The 16858-nt window shown below is 39.8% G+C and overlaps 1 protein-coding gene across 5 annotated transcripts in view; it reads left to right on the forward strand.

The window, feature by feature from the left end:
• Positions 1-16858, forward strand: part of LOC130929678 (disabled homolog 1-like) — a 257976-nt gene that overhangs the window by 180493 nt on the left and 60625 nt on the right. For 3 of the 5 annotated variants that reach the window (XM_057857060.1, XM_057857064.1, XM_057857061.1), the window contains 3 exons: positions 5519-5584; positions 6426-6485; positions 16317-16364. In XM_057857060.1, the coding sequence (XP_057713043.1) occupies positions 5519-5584; positions 6426-6485; positions 16317-16364 (174 nt within the window). The remainder of the gene's footprint in view (positions 1-5518; positions 5585-6425; positions 6486-16316; positions 16365-16858) is intronic. The other 2 variants (XM_057857062.1, XM_057857063.1) reach the window with 1 other exon arrangement.

Below are 16858 nucleotides of genomic sequence, written 5' to 3' on the forward strand. Positions count from 1 at the left end.
AAAAGCAGACATGCTTATTTTTTTTCAAAAAAATTGTTAATTTTGCACATTTGCACTATGCACTGTTCTGTTGTATTTGACAGATTTATCTTTTTTTATTAAGGATTTTTTTTTTTTTTTTTAAATTTTAAAAAGGAGGATTTTTTCATTTGTTTCTGTAAAATGTTACACATTTTTGTCTATTTGCCACAGTTACATATTGCCACAGTTAACATTGAGGCTTTGGGCCTCTTTTGACCTTGTTGTGAGTTTGTAAGGTTGTGACTTCTGATTAAACAAACTAGATGCCAATCAAAATGTTTGTTCTTCTTTTTTCCCAAATTGGAATTGATAAGAGAATCAATAAACAGTCGAATCGTTCAGCAATATCGATAAAGAATCAAAACGTTAAGCAATATCGATAATGGAATCGTAATTGTAATAATCCTATCAATTCCCATCCCTACCCAAGTCGTACGTCGTTATCGACGGCATGCGCACATAGATGTAAAAAAAAAAAAAAATGCTAGCTCCAATTGATCTCTATGACCACATCATGTACAGTTTTATTAATACAGTGGGGCAAATAAGTATTTAGTTAACCACCAATTGTGCAAGTTCTCCTACTTGAAAAGATTAGAGAGGCCTGTAATTGTGAACATGGGTAAACCTCAACCATGAGAGACAGAATGTGGAAAAAAAAAACAGACAATCACATTGTTTGATTTTTAAAGAATTTATTTCCAAATTAGAGTGGAAAATAAGTATTTGGTCACCTACAAACAAGCAAGATTTCTGGCTGTCAAAGAGGTCTAACTTCTTCTAACGAGGTCTAATGAGGCTCCACTCGTTACCTGTATTAATGGCACCTGTTTTAACTCATTATCGGTATAAAGGACACCTCTCCACAAACTCAGTCAGTCACACTCCAAACTCCACTATCTCACAATCTCCCTCGATCTGGGGCTGCATGCAAGATCTCACCCCGTGGCGTCAAATTGATAACAAGAACGGTGAGCAAAAATCCCTAACCCAAGAACCACACGGGGGGACCTAGTGAATGACCTACAGAGAGCTGGAACCACAGTAACAAAGGCTACTATCAGTAACACAATGTGCCGCCAGGGACTCAAATCCTGCACTGGCAGACGTGTGAAGAAAGTACACGTCCAGTACACGTCCAGTTCCGTCTGCGGTTCGCTAGAGAGCATCTGGATGATCCAGAAGAGGACTGGGACAATGTGTTATGGTCAGATGAAACCAAAATAGAACTTTTTGGTAGAAAAACAGGTTATCGTGTTTGGAGGAAAAAGAATACTGAATTGCATCCGATGAACACTATACCCACTGTGAAGAATGGGGGTGGAAACATCATGCTTTCGGGCTGTTTTTCTGCAAAGGGACCAGGACGACTGATCTGTATAAAGGAAAGAATGAATGTGGCCATGTATCGAGAGATTTTGAGTGAAAATCCTCCTTCCATCAGCAAGGGCATTGAAGATGAGACGTGGCTGGGTCTTTCATTATGACAATGATCCCAAACACACAGCCACGGCAACAAAGGAGTGGCTTCATAAGAAGCATTTCAAGGTCCTGGAGTGGCCTAGCCAGTCTCCAGATCTCAAACCCATTGAAAATCTGTGGAGGGAGTGGAAAGTCCGTGTTGCCCAAAGACATCCCCAAAACATCACTGCTCTAGAGGAGATCTGCATGGAGGAATAGGCCAAAATACCAGCAACAGTGTGTGAAAAGCTTGTGAAGAGTTACAGAAAACGTTTGGCCTCCGTTATTGCAGACAAAGGGTACATAACAAAGTATTGAGATGAACTGTTGGTATTGACCAAATACTTATTTTCCGCCATGATTTGCAAATAAATTCTTTAAAAATCAAACAATGTGATTTTCTGTTTTTTGTTCCCACATTCTGTCTCTCATGGTTGAGGTTTACCCATTTTGACAATTACAGGCCTCTCTAATATTTTCAAGTGGGAGAACTTTCACAATTAGTGGTTGACTAAATACTTATTTGCCCCACTGTATATCTATTGATCAATCAGAGCAAAACGACCGGAAGCACCCCTTCTGCTATTGCTGAGGTGTACCGCCCGCAGCACAGAGTCAGTATCAAGCAGCTAGCATTACTGTTTACGTTGACTGACGCTGGGCTGCTACTGAGGTTTGTAAACACCCAAGTAATAGGAGCCACTACTAGAGGGCAACGTCCACATATCTCAAGTCAATAGAGTAGTGTTTTCCGAAATTTTCAGGTTCGCGGTGAATCAGTAACAGGCACACTTTTGCTCAATAGACGATGTTTATTGATTAGAAAATGCAGAATAAATGAGATTTATTGATTACAATCCCACAAAAGCAAGCAAACAGATATCAAAAACAAGCAAACAAATGGTAACGTGATGCTAGATTTGAGTTTGTCAATCTCAGAATCCCGCGTTACGTTACAGCACAACTAGTTGTCCCTTAGAAATGAAAATCGCTTACCGTGACAAATGAGTGGGAAGCCAACAACAAAGCGTCAAAAGGACAAAAGCTGGGCGATCCGTACTTAATCCATCAGCGGACTTCACTGGTCGCCCGGAAATGTCCGTTTTTTTAAGGACGCACCCCTCGGAGGCGGAGAGGCCAACTTCCGCCCCCGAGCGGTGCGGCCCTGTCCAATCACAAACATTTAAGCTACTTTTGGTTCAGCCCCCTTGAAAAAGGGCTTTTCACATGGGACAAATGAGCTGTGCTGCAACAGATGCCAACAAATGGTAAATATTATGGGCGCAAAACAAGTTATCTCTATGGGACCCAGGTGTGTAACTATGGGACCCAGGCATGTAGTAAAACAATACTATGGTGCAAAACAAGTTATCTCGTGAGATTCTCAAGCGCGTCTCCTAACTATGGGAACAAGGTGAAAAACAAGTTGTTACAATCTAAGCAATCATACGTCACAAAACCATAATGTAATATTTTCCCACATCGAGTAGGCAGTCTGATTAGTGTGTCAAGAGGCATAGGCCAAAATGTGGTTGTTAATAAATTATTTATTATTTGTTTGCGGTGCGGCCTGGTATCATTTGCGCCACAGACCGGTACTGGTCCCCGGCCCGGTGTTTGAGGACCACTGCTCTGGAATAAAGAAGAGGGTAATGACTATCCTTTTAATACAACGTTCTGAGTATACTTCATTATAGCTGCAGTCTCCTTTCCTTCCTGTTGGGGTTGGTTTTTTGAGTGGGGTCACCCTGTAATCATGATTCATCAAATTACACCACACAGTGACCTCTTTTGCAGACAGTTTAATTTAACCATTCAACGACCATTAGCCAGCGCAATGTTGTAAAACCATATTTTCTCTATGTTGATCTATGTCAGTGTTCCAGCTTATTTTAAAGATATGCCCTCACCCAGAATCTGGAACCATCCCTCCTTTTGGCTGCACTTCGATAAATGTTTCTGTGTTTCTGCTCTAACTGAATACAGACAACACTAACTCTGATGTCATATGTCTAAAGACCTGTCAAATTCTGTTTGTTGCTCTTGAGTATATACGTGTAGACATTAACTTGAAGTTGGTTTAAATTCAAATTCAAGCCACAAGACGCAAAATAAATTGTTCTACATTTTAAGAATTGCATTGACACTGATGATGTGTCTGATACATTCAACAGCATGGGGAAAAAAAACGCCATTATTAGCCCTTTATAAAGCACTAATTGAAATATTGTACTTTGCAATTCTATACTGTACATTACCTTGAAAATACTGTACAATGAGGCTTGATTGTTTAGTATGTTTATTTAGTTTACTTTATTAGGACATTGCACATCAACATGTTAGCACAAAGCATCCATATAAATCTGCCGGAGTTAGCATAGCTGCTAATTCATCTGTTGTTGAATTTAAATGATGTATAATTCAAATAGTAACAGTCATCTGATAATAGGCTAACGGTACTCAAGTTAAAATTACATGTTAGTTCTGTATGTTTTATTTTAATCTTCTAAACTCATCTATTATATACAACCTTTGAAAATAATTCCTATTATTATATACGTAATAGCAAAAGCATTATTTCTACGTAAGTTGCCGTTGTTGTTTATGTCACAATGTGGTGACGTAAAATGGTGCGGGGGGCTGTAGCGATGAGCTCTCAACCATTCAGCCTATATACCATTTGGGTCAACTGACCAATCCAGATGTAAAAATCGAACTGAAAATGTGGACGTGTAGTAGGAATCTTGAGTTAGTCACGTTAGATCGTGTGTCTGCGGTAAATTTTCACTGATGCCGACACAGATGTACTGTAAATGCCCCAAACGAGTTGTGTCCAGCACCAGTCAACCAGTATGACAGAGCTCCACTTTGGTCTCTTTTATGAATTTTCATAAGCGTCTTGTATGGTAAAATGACAACATTAAAGCTGAAATAGTCTTATTAGGACCTACAAGGGCCCTATCACTAATGAACTCAGTTTTTTTTAAAATGTCTTATTGCCTGATAATAAGGCCATTATGTAGACTCATAAACATACATCAATGCTAATAAGCATCATATAAAGGACTTATTAACACTTATTAACTCTTATGATTGCTTTTACTAGGACCTTAATCCAAAGCGTTACAAAAATATTTGCCAAGCACTTTGACCAGAAGACTAGAGCAACATTAACATCTCAGCAAAATGTCATTTCTCCTCAGTTGGAGATTTTTTTTCTTAATGAGACTGGGGGCCGGTGTAATACTCTCCAGTTGTAAAGTGACAAAATGAAGCACAGCATCATTGTATTCGTGGCCTGAAAGGAATGTAGTCTCTTTTTAATGCGTAACGTAATTACGGCGGCACCATTTTATATCAACACATTGCGACATAAACAATAATGGCGACTTAAATCAAAACAAAGTTTTTAATATTAAATTAGACTGCAAATTATTTTCAAAGCTTGCATAGTTTAGATATGTTACTAACAGTAAAATATAGCATACAGAACTAGCATGTCATTTTACTCAGACTCAAAATGTCCATTAGGAATTTGATGGTTCATGATGTCCTGTTTTAAACACCCTTTCAAATCATTAATATTTTTCACATTCGAATACGTGATAATCAAATTGAATGTTGAGCACAATCAATCTTGTCTTATTTCTTCAAACAACAATTTGTTTTTCTTTAAAGATACATAATTTATAAAGCTCATTATGTTTCAGACCTAGTTCCTGTCAAAGACTTAATGTAAAGTCTCATGTTTGTTACAACATCCACACTGCTACGAACTGCTGCCTGACTTCTAATTCTTGTGCTCTTTCCTCTTCCTACCTTTTTTCTTTCTCTTCTCATATCCCCATTCCTCTTTCCTATGCATCACTTTGATTTTTACACCTTTCCTTACCTTTTTTCACCCTTCCCATCTTAATACCACTCACATCCCATTTCCCTGTGTGCTCATGTGGCACTCCCTCATCATCTCCTTGTATTTTATATGCAAACCTCCCATGTAACTCCCCTCTCTGCACTTCTACAAATTGTTCTGTAGTACATAGTGTTTGAGGCTGGACATGAACCCTTCCATGGCCCCCAGTCAGAGGAGACTGTTTATCAGGTACAACGACAAAGCACCGCCCCTTCTCTTGTCTCCAGTTTTAGATCCTGTGACAGAGGATTATAGCAGTAATAACAAATTCCGGTCAAGCTCAACACGTTGAGACATCTTTGTAAAATCTGGTTCATTGAAGGGCCTTTGTTATTACATGAAAATAAAAATCCGCAAAGGAGCTTTGTTCTTGAGATGTCGATTGAAAAGCCTTATTAAGCTGTAAAAGTCAAAGTTAGTGTCATCTATGTGATTTTAGCCCTTTGACTTTCTTTTGAAGGAGGAGCTAGGACCTGTTGTGTACTTTATCATTCTCCTCCTATCCTTCTTTTCTGATTTGATCCTTTATATGTTTCCTAGAAGATGAAAGGTGCTGAGAAAGAGAGATCTTAATCACCTAACCATACCATTTGATCTGATAGTGAAAGAAGTTTAATTGGTTTTGGGATAACGTCAGTAGAATAATAACCAGTCAGTTGGAGAGGTTAAAAGCTACCGCTTGTTTGCATGACGGGCAGAGATACTGTATATTAGCTGAGGTATTTCCTTTTTGCAAGCTAAGCTATACTCTTGCAAAATAACAATAGGCTTTCTTGCTCTGCTATAGTTTGCAATCAATGTCGACTCAACTAGATTCAGCAGCATTATATATATACGTATTTAGTGTGTATATATAGTTTTTGCAATCCCATCACTACCAAATATAAAATCTTGTAAGAAGATCACAATAAGTGTATTCCGCTTTTTATACAGTACTTTAATAGACAGTAGTTTCAGCTCATGTTAAAACAAGCAGCCTTCAAAAGTGTTGCCGTGCTTTTTAAATTTGAATCAATCCGATCCAATGCAGGTCCCAAGCAGTCAACAGAGGGAAGGGATCTATGATGTCCCAAAACGCCATTTCATGACTGTAGGTGTTATTTTGTTTTTTATTTTTTGTTTCTACATATATGCATCCACCTGCAAACCTCTATAGGAACCTTCTTGAAGAAAATGAGTCAACGGTATGGCATGGTGCCAATGTCACAGCATATAAGTGAAAATCCAAAATCCATCACTGTTCAAAAGGTTACAGCCAGATGGTCCAGACAAAGCCAGCAGAATACCATTAAATGGGTGAAATATATACACAGGGAGTCACTTCTATTGTCATTCAGTAGATAACGTGAGGTTTGTAGGTGGGGTGTTGGTGGTTAAACTGCATGCAGTGTAACCATTTAATTTTCATGTAGTCCACCTGAAAGTATTAATGAGAAGCAATACATCTAACAGTAGAATGACTTCATTAAGGGGACTGCCCAGTCAAAGTACTGTTAACAAATGGTTTGATTGGGCAAAAGAAAAGGCTGCTGTTAACGAGTCTGCCAAATTTGCATGTGTACATAACAAGGCTTTAAAAAAAAGAGGAAAAAAAGGCCTCCATGAAGTCGGCCCCTCGTGCATCGTTTGTGTTGTAAACATTTCATTTGTGCTGCAACGGATTCATAGATATTCTGCTTTTAATTTGTAGAGATGACTTGACGCAGGCCCCCCATCTACAGCGGAATGGAACCGCAATCGTTTGTGCTTTAAAAAGTTACCATTTTATTAATATTACATGTTTAATTTCCTTTTTCCCCCCATCCAATCCATTGTGCAATGTATCCAACAAAATAATATTTTTTATAATATATCAGAATGTCACCAACAATTGAGCTTTTATTGAAGAGTATATATTTATTTTGCATCTACAGCGGAATGGAACCGCAATCGTTTGTGCTTTAAAAAGTTACCATTTTATTGATATTACATGTTTAATTTCTTTTTTTTCACCATCCAATCCATTGTGCAGTGTATCCAACAAAATAATATTTTTTTATAATATATCAGAATGTCACCAACAATTGAGCGTTTATTGAAGAGTATATGTTTATTTTGTATAGCTAAAGCACTCAGAATAGTTAAAGGATGTCAAAATTGTTATACACCTAGTTTGAACAACTTGCATTAAATATTCGGTACCATTTCTATGTCAATTTGAAGTACATTAGGTGCTGGGTGAACTCCTGATGACCTAAGAAAATAACTTCTAACAACTGCAAAACCGTGGCAACACTACCAAACTTTTTACAGCACGAACGTAGCACAAGCACCATAGTAGTTCCATTCCTCCGTACATGGGGCGCTTTGTGACGTCATCAATATAAATCATAGTTAAAATATCTACAAAACCGTTGAAGCACACACACACACACACACACACACACACACACACACACACACACACACACACACACACACACACACACTCACACACGGAAACTAAGCAAAAACAATTGGCACCTTTTTAGCCGGTTTGGATCAAAATGGGGGTTGACCTCAGATTGGCCTATAAAAGAAATGTAAACATCTGAAAAATAATATCAGCATAAAGGAAACTTTTACAGCACAAACATCGCACAAACAATTAACACAATTTTTACATAAATCTGCGTCTAATGTGGGGCCAACTTCACGGAGGTAGAAAAAATTTTTGGCTAAAACGTTTAGTTCTTAGCTGGTGTAAGCGTGTCTGATTACTGTGCTTAAACCACATATCTCCCCTGTGTCGACTACCAATAGCACTATTGTCAGTTGCAATTGAATTGTGTTCCAACCATGCGTGTTTGAACCATCTGAGCCAGAATACAATTCTGAAGGTGAAGATGGCATGTTTCTGAGTGTTTCTCTCAGTCTGCAGCAGAATGCTCTTCAAGCCTTTTAGAAACAATTGATAACCATTAGCCTAGTACTTACCATAGGACTCTTGCCTCGCCCTTGTTAAACTGCAAATTTCCACTGCTTAGTTTTTGGATGTAGTGAAAAAGGACATGAAAGTAGTTGGTGTGAGAGCTGATGATGACGAGGACAGGGTTAGATAAAGTAAACTGATTCGCTGTGGTGACCCCTGAAGGGAAAAGCCGAAAGGAAAAGAATAAGTAGTATATTATATACAATTATGAATGCAACCAGCACATAAGTTAACAATGAATTTATGTAGCTAAATATTCTTTTTTTAATATATACTGTATTAAAGCGTGAATGTGACGCCCCGATTGGGCGTGACAAGATTTACTGCTCCATTAAGCAGCGAAAACCTGTTGCTTGTTTGAACTATACAAAATTATCCTTCATAAAATGCTCACTCACTGCAGAGACGACGTTGGTTGATTTATTAGAACAGTTGGTATGCTCCTTTAGTCAATGCGAGCGTTGCTAAAGCTTGATAAGGGGAGGGGAAAAAAAACCTTTTGCAGTTACGAATATGTGCCGTTGTCCCACTCAAGCCCCTGAATGACCCTTAATTTGTTTTTACTTTACATTCACATATTTCTTTTTTATTTAAGTCATTGTCTGATTAAATATTATGTTCTACTCGATATATACTTAAAAAATTATACATATGAAATATTTCAAATATAAATTTTTTCTTTTTTTTTTGCACAACACCTCCCATGCTGCCCACTCACTCCCTGAACCCATCCGTACCTGTAAAGACCTTCCCACATTCAAAAACTGTTAAAAACTCACCTTTTTAAACTAGCTTTTAACTTATAATTAGTTTCTTTGCTGTTTTGTTCTGTTCACGTTGTTTGCTGTTTTTTTTGTTCCTACTGTAAAGTGTCTTTGAGCTTTGGAAAAAAGCGCTCTGCAAATAAAATGTATTATTATTATTATGTTTTAGAAGAGAATGGTTTGACCCCACTCTGGCGCACTCAAGGCTACACTACGTACGTGCCCTGAAGCCGGAAATTAAAATCTGTCATTGTTATAAACTCTAAACAGTGCGAGTCGTCATAAATCGAGTGCTCAGAAAAGAAAAAAAAATGAAAAAGAGATGACGATCATGGAGGTGAAAGAGAAAAAATGATGAAGTTTTTAAAAGGCGGACAAAAAGCCAGAGAATTAGGGCTAGAGTTGGCTGTGGACGGTAATGTCGCTAAGTGAAGAACAGCCCAACACTGAACGTTTATAATCGCGATCACTGTTACCAAAGCCCGATTTGAGTCTGTCACCGGCCGCTTGTAGCCTATTGAGCTGCGGTATGACAAGACATGCTGCTCACGTTGAGCCGAGGAGAGAGAAGGTGATGGAAGATCAGGGATATATGTTAGTCTGTGGGGAGCAGGTGCGCGAGGCTGAACAGACTCAGGTACGGCGGATAGACTTACAGTGTATCACAAAAGTGAGTACACCCCTCACATTTCTCCAGATATTTAAGATATCTTTTCATGAGACAATACTGACAAAATGACACTTTGACACAATGAAAAGTAGTCTGTGTGCAGCTTATATAATAGAGTTAATTTATTTTCCACTGAAAATATAGCCATTAATATCTAAACCCCTGGCAACAAAAGTGAGTACACCGCATGGGAACTTCGTACATCCCTAGATATCCAAATTGAGTACTGCTTGTCATTTTCCCTCCAAAATGTCATGTGACTTGTTACAAGAGTGCTGTCAGCATTGCTGCAGAGATTGAAGAGGTAGGGGGTCAGCCTGTTAGTGCTCAGACCATACGGCGTACTCAAATTGGTGTGCATAGCCATCACCCCAGGAGGAAGCCTCTTCTGAAGACAGTACACAAGAAAGCCCGCAAACAGTTTGCTGAAAACATGTCAATTAGTGTTGTATCGGTCATGAACGATTCGTTCTTTTTGAACGAATTGTTTGGGTGAACAAGACCGAACTAATCACCTTCTGCACTGATTCGTTCTATGAAGTTGGGGCTTGTTAGCTGCGTGGGAGGTCGTTGAGCAAGCGGCAGCGTCTTCTGACATCGCACATGATCAATCAGACGCCAGCCTCATCGCGGGCAGGGGAGGGAGCGGAAACAGAATTGGGGCGTCTGTCACTCACTTCCACGTGTGGCCAATAAGCAGCCAGCGTGCACGCAGGGGGCAAGACTGAGTCATGTCACTTCCCGTTCACTTATTCGGTCCTCCGGCTCCCGACCGAGCTTGTTGCTAACTAGACTTGCCAGTCACGCAGTGAACGAGTCAAAAAATGAAAGGAAAGGACTTTGTCACATATTTGTTAATGTGGAGCCAGTCATATGTTGCTCAAACAGACAAAAACACCACGCAAACCTAGCGAGCATGGTTTAGTGTACTACTTTTCTCAACAGACTCGGGACTATCAAATTTACAGTAGTATAAAACTCTTTCGCTCGTCGCAGGCAAGCAAAAGCTGAGCAGTGGACACATCACGGCAGCACATGGGGGAGAGAACTGTCAGTTTATGGAGGCTTCATGGCAGCGATATTTACCTCATCTGTGCACAGGAAAATTAATATTTAGTGAGATCACCATAATACTGATTTGCAATTAAACAGTATATATATGTCATTTTTTTCCAAGTGTTTAATTTTTTTCGTGTCAGAGCGTGTCAGGTTTTGGTCCGTTTAACAAATTATGTCCATCCGTCCATCATGTGCTACTCAAGCGCCCAAAAACAACGCACGCGGGCACGGGAGATGTCGTAAAGGGTCTACATTTTTCTTAACAGACTGATAAGAGTACAAAGGCAACATCGTAAAGAGCAAGCAATTATTTCTCGTCACATTTGATGATCTGAGATGAGGGGATGACAGGGGAGCTGACCGGATTATTTTATTTATTAATACCAGTGCAAAAATTCAATGCGATCATCTTTATACTGATTTGCAATTAAACTGTCCAATATCAAAATGTAGTATTGTTTTCATTTCAGAGCAACACATTTGACAACTAGCTATTTACACTTTAGTTTTAACAATAGTTACCAAAAATAATAGTGATGAGCATAAAAACAAAAACACAACAGAGCGTGAGGTAAATATGCTGTGTTGGTCGTTCTATATTTAGAAATTAAACTTTTGATTTATTTTTATTTTCGTGACAGCAAGCATGCCGCGTTGGCTGGTAGCAGCAGCATTGTATATGTGATCAAGATCATGCTAAAGAAAGTCCGTGCGCCCCGACCCCAAACCCCCACTCCCCCCACAAAAGGAAAATGTTTAACCATGTCCTAAATCGAAATGCAAGCACGAGCCATGACTATGATCCCATAGAAATACGACAGACGACGTGGAAGTTCTCCCTCGCTTTTGCAGCAGCGGGAGGGAGACGAGGCTGGGAAAACAGAATGATATCGTCTGTCACTCATTTCTGAAACTACTACGAGCGGTCAATGAGGAGCCTGTGTGCAAGAGAGGGAGGGACCAAGCAATGTCACTTCCCGTTCAGTTATACTGCAAAGCGGTCTTTGGTGATTCGTTCGGCAACGTAACTTCTCGTTCACTAACCGAATGATTAATTTGGGCGGGGAGGAGGATGAGGGGGGCGAACGATTCGTTGAACGATTTGTTTGAACGAGTCTTTTTACTGAACGAACCGGAATAGATTCGTTTCCTCAAGTGAATGACAGATCCCGACACTAATGTCAATAAAGCACATGGATTACTGAAACCATGTCCTATGGTCTGATGAGACGAAGATTAATTTGTTTGGTTCCGATGGTCTCAAGCATGTGTGGCGGCAACCAGGTGAGGAGTACAAAGGTAAATGTGTCATGCCTACAGTCAAGTATGGTGGTGGGAATGACCCCCCCCACACACACACACACCTCTTCAATCTCTGCAGCAATGCTGACAGCACTCCTGTAATGAGTCACATGACATTTTGGAGGGAAAATGACAAGCAGTACTCAATTTGGACATTTAGGGATGTACATAGTTCCCATGCGGTGTACTCACTTTTGTTGCCAGGGGTTTAGATATTAATGGCTATATTTTTAGTTATTTTGAGGGGGAAATAAATTAACTCTATTATATACGCTGCACACAGACTACTTTTCACTGTGTCAAAGTGTCAATTTGTCAGTGTTGTCCCATGAAAAGATATACTTAAATATCTTCAGAAATGTGAGACATGTACTCACTTTTGTGATACACTGTATCTTGGGTTTACAACTCACTGTGTATTATAGCAAACGCTAATACAAATCCATCACCGAAACAGCACAAACGAACAGCAGTGGAACAACAGAGGAGCCTGTCAGGGAGAGACGGGGAGCTGTCAGGCAGCTCACAGTCAGAGCTGAGGAGAGGGCGCGTCCCGGGTTCCACACAGCGCAGCAGCCGTAGATCGGTAGGGAGCGTGTGCCAGTCAGTCTGCGTTCGTAATGAATGCTGTTGTTGTTATTTTATTAGTAGTAAAGAAGTCCTATTTTTTACAGAGAAGGATCAAAATGGTGTATGGCTATGTATGGAGACAAAAGGAAAGCAGGCTATGGAGAGAGAGGAGTCCAGGGAGAGGAGTGAACCTCAATTTGAGGCAGCTATTACAGAAAATGAAGAAAGGGAAAGCATTGATGAGGGAGCTGGCATGTCTCCAGACTTTGGAGGCTTATGGCAGGCACAGGATGTTTAGTTATACTGTTTTGTTGCTTAGCAGGCAGGCATAGCACTCTCAGTTGCTTTGCACGTTAGCCTAGTGTACATGGTACAGTAGATGGAAATTGTGTGTTTATATTGTGTCACATCACATTACGGTCTGTTAAATTCAACTGTCCATCTCAAATTAAATAATTTGAAATTTTACGCCGTCATTGCTTAAAAGTACTGCGAATGCTGACAAGCCGGTGGGTGGGGGGGGCTATAATGGTCTGTTGTCCCCGGGTCCCTGCAAGTCTGTTGACAGCCCTGATCCCACTTCTGTTGTTGTTGTCATATGCATAGAAAAGACTCAGGAAGGGGGTTTAGGGGTACGGTAGCTTAACACTTCTGCAATCTTATTCCCCCTGCAACTACTGGAGCATACCAACTGTTCCAATAAGTGGGGCTTTATGTAAAATAGTTCTCCATTCGTGTGGCTCTTAACAAAGTCTCCTCATTTTTTGGTGGTCACCGTGTTTTTTTAGTGCTTTATGAAATCCAGGGAATGTGCATATTAAAGGCGTTGTGGTATTGGTCCTTGCAAAAATGGAAAACCGACTGACTAACCAGGAAGAGCCACTGACTTTGTGAGTGGTAAGCTGGTCGTTACGCCCCGGATTCAATTTTAGGCCATGTCTACAGATCGGAACGGTATTTGGCAAAAAGAAGAACTTTTTATACGGTCATCCACATGCACATTTTGGGCATCAAGAACGAAGGTTCTTAAAAACTCTGTCATGTGAAGATGGTACGAATTATGCATTTGTAGCATCATTTGGACATTGATAACCGGAGATTCAACTTAGGAAAGGTTACTGACTGCAACAAACCTTGTCCCTAAATCATACATGAGACCAATGTTTATATCTGGAGTAAACATGGACACCTTCGCAATGGGTTTAGATCTGATTATTAGACATGTACTTTTTGCTTCCATTTATTTACAAACTCTTGCAGTGTTTCAGATTGAAGAACACATGAAAAGCATGTGGGTATCATGGAAAATTATTTTTTGCGCGTTGTTCTGAATGTACTTAAAAACGGATGAATGCGGTTGGCTGTGGAAGGTTTTTTTTTTTTTTTTTTTTTTTTTTAAACAAACGTGCTGGTGTAGACGTAATTATTTTTTCTGTACGTACTAGGGCAGGCTCCTCGGTTTAAAAACAAAACAAAACCTGGGTGTAGACATGGCCTTAGACTCACCTAAAAAGTATTTCGCTATATCTCAGAGATTCAGCACTTAATTGTTCTCAGCTTGTGCCCATGTTTTCAGCTCTTATCATGAAGCATATTTAAAGTATTTAGAAGTAAATCATCAAAATGACTGGACAGTCCCTTACGTAAAGAAAAAAGCCAATACTCTCTCATCCATTCAAATAAAAACACCACACTCCATCCATTGTGCAGTGATAACGCCTGGTGCATAAAAAGGCAGTTATTCTCATTTCTGAATAAAAATAAACATTCTGGTCTAGTGCTTCTCTCTCGCCATTGATGTACTTGTTCAGTGTTTTTCAACCGGTGTGCCGTGGCACACTAGTATGCCCTGAGAGATTATCAGGTGTGCCGCGAGAAATTATCCAATATTGCATTTTTTTTTTGTCATTGGGCGGAGTTGCAGTAGCAAAGAAGGAGTAGGTAGTAGGTTGCGGTCGTGTGCAGATGAGCGAGGTATTGCTCATGTCACGTTTAAGAACTGCTCTGATTTCTAGCCATCAGCCATCTTCCTGTCCACGACAATGTGAACCCCAGCATGTTTACTGTCCTTTCGATTAATACTTTTGATTAGACTTGTCAGGTGTTGATGTACACGAAAGTGTCCTTTCCATTTTATCCATATGTGACGACCGTCAATCTTCCCCGTGTTTTATACCAACACATTGTGGAGGACAGCAAAGTGGCTGATGGCTAGAATTCCGAGGAGTTCTTGAATGCGACATGAGCAGCTGCAGTTGCCATCGCTTCAAAACAAGCCGATGGACTATTTTGTTCGCCTTTGTGAAAATGCAGAGAAACAGGCAATTTTTGAAAAAGTCCCACACTGTGGCAGAGACAATACTACCTGGCTACAAAGCCATTGTCAGCAACACGCTCGGCCCTGATGTGCTTAAAAACATTGTTAAAGTCCCACTGTCTGATAATTCTGAGCTTTTTGAGCCTAACTGCAATAAGAATAAAAACAGAGAGAGACCGAGAGGTGTTGACCAAGTTTCCTGCCAGGATATGGGCTTTGTGTTCATCTAAATGAGCTCAAGTTTCATACTAGGTAAAATATTGAAAAACTAATCTATAAATAAATATACTGTAAAGAAATGAATTTTGGAACATTTTTGGTTTGTGGTGTACAAAGAGATTTTTTAAAATTTAAATGTAAAAATGTGCCGTGACTCAGAAAAGGTTGAAAAACACTGCTTGTTGCTCAGCATTATCAAACAGATAAACTGCCCCTGACTATCTCACTCATATAGCCCAGTCTAGTATTAGGAGTAGCGCCTCCATATCTCTAAGTGTTACTGCTTGTCTGTTCATTCAGTTTGAGCTATTTGAGAGCCAATTGCTCCATGTCAGTGCCAGCAGGCAGAGACCTCTGCACTCACTCGTTTAATGTTCTCCAAACTACTGGCCATTATGCAAGCCCTTGGTGGTCACTAAGTGCAAACTGTGAGATTGGTTGTGTCAAACAGGACATAAAAATAAAAGACCTGTTTGCAACAGCACTGATTGCTGGGATAACTCATGTGTTTCTTTTGTTGTGTTCTGGAATGTTGTTTCCACACGTGGCACTTCAGTCTCAGCATGCAAATCCTTTCTCTTTTCTGTGTGTTTGTGATGATTCATTGTCAGCTTATGCATGGCCCCAGATATATTTCAAGCAATCCAAGATTCCCCCCTGCGCTCTATAAGAGTAATATCAGCTTGTCTTAATGCCAGGTGTCTTCACTGTCTCGAGTAAGTCTGGTCATACGGTAGGATCAACAATCTAAAGTCGATCAGGGCCCTTTTGATTGGCAGCACCATAATACCTGATCAGTGTTTTGTTGGTCCTTTAACTATTCAATTGTAGTGAGTCCTGAACGGACTATTCAAAATGAATTTTCTGATCTTGCATCCAACAAAATAATAGCTGTTTTTTTCCATGCACAGAACAAAAGCCTAAGTGTATTGCCTTCTCACCCATTCACCGATTCCACCAATTGTTGTCCAAGTGGTGATAAATTCAATCATAAAGTATATGCCTATTTAATGTTCTCTTTCATGATATATTTCTACTTTTCTTCCTCTTTCCTTTGCTTGGTTCCACAGAATATCAACCACTTTGATCTTTTTGGGGACATGTCAACTCCTCCTTCGGTTAGTATTTCCCCACACAAAAGCAAACATCCTGTACTGGTGCTTATACAAAAATATACAGAAGATGGTTAGGGCCAGTGTATATTAATAATAATAATGATAATAAAAAGTTTGGTCAGAATGCTGACTTTATTCTCAGAATTCTGATAATAACTCTAAATGTATTCGCCATCGAAATGCGTGCACCGAACCATATACAGTGTATATGGGATTTTGTCAGTTTCCAGTCGTGATAGAAGTTCTGAAGTCCTGAAGATTCAGCTGAACGGTAAGAACAAGATCCAAACCATCAACATTTATGCCCTACCAGTCATTTGATACCTTGCTGGTATAATAAGCTGGCCAAAGGAGGAGGTAGCAGCATGGATATCAAGGCCAGAAAGCTCCTCACCAAGCACAGAAAAACCCTCTGGCAGGTTTATATCTACAGTACCATGTTGGACGTTGCGCGTGGAGACACACAAAGTTCATCCGGCACGTGTTTTTAGAATATA

This window comes from Corythoichthys intestinalis, chromosome 14 (genome assembly GCF_030265065.1).
Source record: "Corythoichthys intestinalis isolate RoL2023-P3 chromosome 14, ASM3026506v1, whole genome shotgun sequence".
Taxonomy (NCBI): Eukaryota; Metazoa; Chordata; class Actinopteri; order Syngnathiformes; family Syngnathidae; genus Corythoichthys; species Corythoichthys intestinalis.